At 34.1% G+C, this 5,736-nt stretch overlaps 1 protein-coding gene across 1 annotated transcript in view; it reads left to right on the forward strand.

Annotated features, from left to right (window-relative positions):
• The first annotated feature begins 3,686 nt into the window (after positions 1 to 3,686).
• Positions 3,687 to 5,736, forward strand: part of LOC110029079 (WAT1-related protein At3g02690, chloroplastic) — a 43,424-nt gene continuing 41,374 nt past the window's right edge. The window contains exons 1-2 of the mRNA XM_020731201.1: positions 3,687 to 4,387; positions 4,526 to 4,573. Of these exons, the coding sequence (XP_020586860.1) occupies positions 3,803 to 4,387; positions 4,526 to 4,573 (633 nt within the window). The 5' untranslated portion in view covers positions 3,687 to 3,802. The remainder of the gene's footprint in view (positions 4,388 to 4,525; positions 4,574 to 5,736) is intronic.

Below are 5,736 nucleotides of genomic sequence, written 5' to 3' on the forward strand. Positions count from 1 at the left end.
TATATATATATATATTATATACCTCGCTGACAAAGTAGGTTTGGGGAGGTAAGCTTTTTTAGCATTTTTATGATACCACCTCATTATTATGTTTTTAGATATCCCATATTAAATTTTTATTTTTTATTTATAATCCTAACAAAAATAATTTAAATTTTAATAAAATTTCATTTTTTTTTAAAACAATATATAGATTTAATACATAAATATTATATTTATATTATTTATTTTAGTGTTTGGGTTGTTTATAAACCGAGTTGAAAAAAATTGTTCGTGTTTGGCTCATTTGCTTAACGAATGAATCAACCACGAATTACTTAGTGAGCCGAAGAAAAGCTGTTCTTGAAAAGCAAAATTGTTTGACAACCCTAACGATTTGGTAATTTTAATGGCTCACATGGGTTGCTTAAATTTTTGATAAGGAGGAAGTTCATATAGTTAAATAAAATTAATGGGCATAGCATTCAAATATTTAATATCATATGAAAAATAAGTATATATAAGCCAATGCAGGTAAATGTCATATAGATTTTAATTAAGTTGACACAACAAAAGACAAAACAAGCATTTAACAACAAATAACATGACAATCCATCATTGCATCACTTATCAAACCCGTAAGAAATCAATTAACAATGTTTTGGTTTGGTTTTGTTTGGGTTTTGGTGGTAGTGCAATATTGGTGGTATTACAGTGATATTGGGATATTATTGAGGTAGAATTGGTTTTTTCTTATTGGGGTTTTGAGGGTGCTGAAATGTTTGTGGTATTGAAATGGTATTGAAGTGGTGTTAGAGTGGGGTAGTATTGGAGTGTCATTGAGGTATTATAGGGGTGGTATTGTGGTAGTATTAGTTTGGTCTTATTGCGGTTTTAGGGGTGGTGCAATATTTGTGGTATTGGGATAGTATTAGGGTAGTATTGGTTTGATATTGTTGAGGTTTTAGTGGTGGTGCAATGTTTCTAGTTTTTGAGTGGTATTAAAGTGTTGTTGGAGTGAGATTGGGGTAGTTTTTGGGTGACATGCATGAATAACCTTTTAACCATCTAAACTTATAGCTGGAAGAATAATGGTTATCTTCCATTTTAAACATGATGCTTAATATTTTCATATCAATCTTTTGTTTTGATCACCTTTTATGAATAGAGCTCTTTTATTAAATATTTTTAGTTAGTAACACCCAACTTATATTTAATTAATTGAACTTTTACATAAAGAATCATATATTATAAATATTATTATTTTGAATTACTCAAGAGAAGTAAATTTTCATTTTATAAAAGCCTAACAAATATGAACATATAAAATCGCACTTTATATATACTTTGTGATGTCATTTACTAATTACAAAAATTGAAATAAAAAAAAACTAATGTCCAATCCTCTGTCTATGAGTTATAGCTTCAAAACTTTTTTGTGTAGTGATTTTGGGCTTATAGCGGTCATGTTCATAGATGATGCTCTACTACAACCTTATTAGTGGTCTCTTGTACCAAATGTTAGATGATCACTTGATTAGTTTGTGTCATAATATGTGATTGTCTGTTCCATAAGTCCTACCTTTTTCGTTAGGTTTGAGCCTCTACCTTATTAGTAAGACTCATCTTAGTATAGTTTCTGAGATGATCCTGTTGGTTTTTTTTTGTAAAATTAACTTTCCAAGGGTGCTTGGTGACTCTCACCGCCAATTGTAACACTAACCTTCTAACAATTGATCAACACAAAGAAAAATTATCAGTTTAATTTATAAATTATGAAGCCCAACTATAGGATAGACTGGAGTAACCACTTAGCCTCCTAATATCTAGTTCTCACTATTCTTGTCAAATAGTTTTTGATAAGAACTACTCCAAATTTAAGCCAATCCAATTTTAAATTCCAATAACAGCCTTTATGTCCACCATTGTAGTCAGCATAAATGATTAGGCACTAAGTTAATCAAGTGTTTTCCTTAAAAATACCATTTCTTAAGATGTAATTGCCTAAAGGCACTCGTCTCTTTTGGGATATTAGATTCAATAATTAAAAAAAAACTATGCCCTTTTAAGATAAAGAAAAAAAATAATTTTGTTGCCCCATGGAGTAGTGAATCAATCACTTTGAGATTAGATCCATTGTAAGGTACTATTTTCATCCCTCGAGGTGATATACTATTCTTTGATGTCGTATTTAATCACAAGTAAGAAATTTTTAAACACATGTATGCCACCCCCCACAGTTCAGACAAATGCAACACATGCTAGGCCGGTGGATCCAAGAAATCCTTACTAAGTTATCTCTACTTGTTTAGGGCTTTTTCTAGATACCATTGGCTACCCCCCTTTGGGCACTTCATAGTCTTTTATTAAGTCCTTGTAACCTTCTTGTAGGCCCTCTTGGTTGAGAGATGAGTCACATATCAGGTTACCGTGTCCACCTTTTGCTCGGTAGCTTAGCTTTTCCTTGACAGTAGGAGGTTTCCCATAACGAGACAATGAAAATAGCCTTGAAATCCTACTTTCAAAGGGTCATATCAAGTGAGCATAACACCCTTTATTGAGAGTCTTTCTGGGCATCTCGTAGGATGTATATGACCACGAGAATACATCATCGTAGGGGGTCTCTTTAAATTTAGTTTAAAATAAATTTGATTTTATCCTATGATTTGGATATGAAGGACTTCTCATATATTAGCTTGGGCTGAGTATGATTTGATTCATTTTTGACCACCCTTCTCTAGTTCATGTTATGAGAATGGTCTTAGAGGATATCTTTGTATCTACTATGTTCAAATTTTTCTTTATATTTGCTTAATTTCTTTCTCACTTTTCCTTATTCTAGCTCTTCTAAGCATATGTTGTTTGGAAAAGAAGTCATGAAAGGGGCAACTATAAAGAGGGTCTCTCCATAAATAAAATGGCGCAAACAACTATCTCATCAATTATACCACAGTTCTTGTTAAATAATAAAGATTTTGATCCAACACATGCTCAAATCTGAACTTGAACTTGATTGACCAACCAATAATAATACAAAACTCCATTTTGTCATGAATCTATGTCTATCTAATAATATCACATCCATAGTTTCAGTTCACTCTAAACGAGTGCATATGAAAAGGTCCAAATTTGCTAATTTTTTTAAAGGAAAGACAATAAGAAGCTTTATAAAGAAGTGTACAAAATATTCAATTTAGTCCAAATCTAATTGTCCAAATAGAGAAGAACCATTCCCAATTTTAGATTGATTTTTCAGTAATATATCTAATAAAAAAATTATAATATAAATCATTTTTATCTGATGAAAATTTGAATAAAAATATTCAAAATCAAAATTCATTATAAAAGTAGTATTATTATCACTGGGTTTTCATTAATACATTTGTTTTAATGTAAATGTAATATTACATTAAATTAAGAAAATGCTTTATTAGTTGAGAAGATGGTAAATTAAAATCAGGATAATTTAAAAATGACTTTTTCTTATGTGTTATTATTTGAACTTTTTAATTTTTTGTATTTTACTTTTCGATCACTGTGAAATAATTTGTAATAATCTTTTTTATATATTGAAAGTTAGGCATTCCCTCAAAATTCCAATATATATATATATATATATATATATATATATATAATTAAGTTCCAATTGCTAAGTAAAGAGCTAATAATAACCATAAATTCAATAAAAATTAAAAACACGACGATCCACAAAAAGATCGTTTTTCAGTGTTTCCGGTCCGTTGACAACCCCATCCCGTCTTCCTCGTTGCTTCAAACTCCAGAGAGAGCAGATAGAAAAAGAAGCTCCTTGGAGAAAAAAAGGATGTCAACCACCTCCTCCTACCCACTTCGCATTTTTTTAAATCATGAAATTAAGTTTAATTCCCCCCACCTCCTTCCCAAACCCTACCCATCTCCTTGCTCCCGTTTTAAATTTGGGAGTAAAACCAGTATTTCGAGATGTTTCGTCTGTTGTAGCAACCGAAAGGCTATCCCCGACTATAAGATGGACTCCGTTGACTCCGTCGACTGCGTCGGCACCGGAAATGACGTCGAATGTTTCGCCTCCGACACGGAACAGCTACTTCCTTCGTCCTCTCCAGCCAACAAATGCGCTGCAAGCTTCGAGATATCCGAATTGGCGGCTAAATCTGATGAAGGATTGGTTGGTAAGGTCATCGACTGGGCGCTCCTGCTGTCGCCTTTCTTTTTTTGGGGGACTACAATGGTGGCAATGAAGGAGGTGATCCCCAAGACGGGGCCGTTCTTCGTTTCGGCATTTCGGCTGATCCCGGCTGGTGTCATATTGATTGGATTTGCGGCGGCAAGGGGCAGGCGGCAGCCGACGGGGCTCCTTGCTTGGATTTCCATCCTCCTGTTTGGGATCGCGGACGGGACATGTTTTCAGGTGGGTTGGTTTACCATATAGCCTTCTATTGTTTTGAAAAGGTTTTATTGCAAACTTTTAGAAGCTTTCTATGTCATCATTGAATTCCCATTGCTCCCGTTAATGGGCTGAACGATTTTTTTCTCCTTTAACATGCAGGGATTTCTTTCCGAGGGATTACAGAAAACAGCAGCTGGATTGGGCAGTGTATGTTCAGAAACCATTTGTTCCCTTAATCATGCAACTGCATAGCCTAATTGATTAAGTGGTAATACATAGTTTTTTTTATTTTTGAATCCTATGTTGTCTTTTTCGGAAATACACTCATCGAGAGTTGTAGCCGGGGAAGGAAGAGGAAAAGAACAGGACAGTTAGAGAAATTCGGGTAGAGAGACTGAGAAAAGTCCCTTTATTCATTTTTTTGCCTATATTTATAGGGGCATATTTGTTCAATTACAGAAGGGAGGGAGAGATTATGGAAACAGCTCTTAATGCAATTAATGCGTTAATTTAATAATAGATTCGTGATACAATTTAGGTATAATATAATAGCTATCAGCCGACCGTCGTATTTAAATTCGATCGACCGAGGTGACCAGTCGCGTGGCGATTGCTTCCGCGAGGTAAAGCCGATCGGTTGAATAGTTATGACCGGACGACTTTGCAAGAAATCTAGGAGGTTGGGACCATAAGCGTGGTCAGCGGATTGGATTCACTGACATCGCGTGTCGGTCGACTCGATTGATCGGTCAGTTGTTGGATGACCGTTTTAGATTACGCTCTTTTAGGCTGACACTTATATTGTCTTGGTCATTGGATCTGTTTTGAGATTCATGCTGACAATTTTGAAGTATACTTATTAGTTCCCCGAGTTTTCTTGCTCCTTAAAAGTGAAATCTACGACAAGGATAGATAAACCATTAAACATTTAGCGACATCAAAATTAAGAAAATTTAATTCAATAATTAAATTCCCTTGGGATTTCGTGACTAGAGAATCCTATAAATAAGACTGTCGGCACTTAAAAGTTGGGGGAGTTGCCCGTAAGAAGCTGTCGGTCACCGGAATCGAAATTTCATTGTCCGCTTCGGAAGGACGTTTAATTTACATATATATATATATACATAAGTTTTAAAAATAATATGAAATCAAGCTGACCCCATACTTTTCACAGTTTAAATGAAAGAGCGTTTTACATCAAATCATGTATCTATCCCAAGAGATAAACATAAGACTTGAGGATGAGACTCGATCAAATAAACTAAGAAATATATGACATCCGTTTGGTCTGCGAAATACCATTTTATTTGCCGACAAGTTCCCCTATTTAATACAAAGAATTAAATAGGGTTTATATTAAGCTGGGTTCG

This window comes from Phalaenopsis equestris, unplaced genomic scaffold (genome assembly GCF_001263595.1).
Source record: "Phalaenopsis equestris unplaced genomic scaffold, ASM126359v1 Scaffold000545, whole genome shotgun sequence".
In the NCBI taxonomy this organism is placed as follows: domain Eukaryota; kingdom Viridiplantae; phylum Streptophyta; class Magnoliopsida; order Asparagales; family Orchidaceae; genus Phalaenopsis; species Phalaenopsis equestris.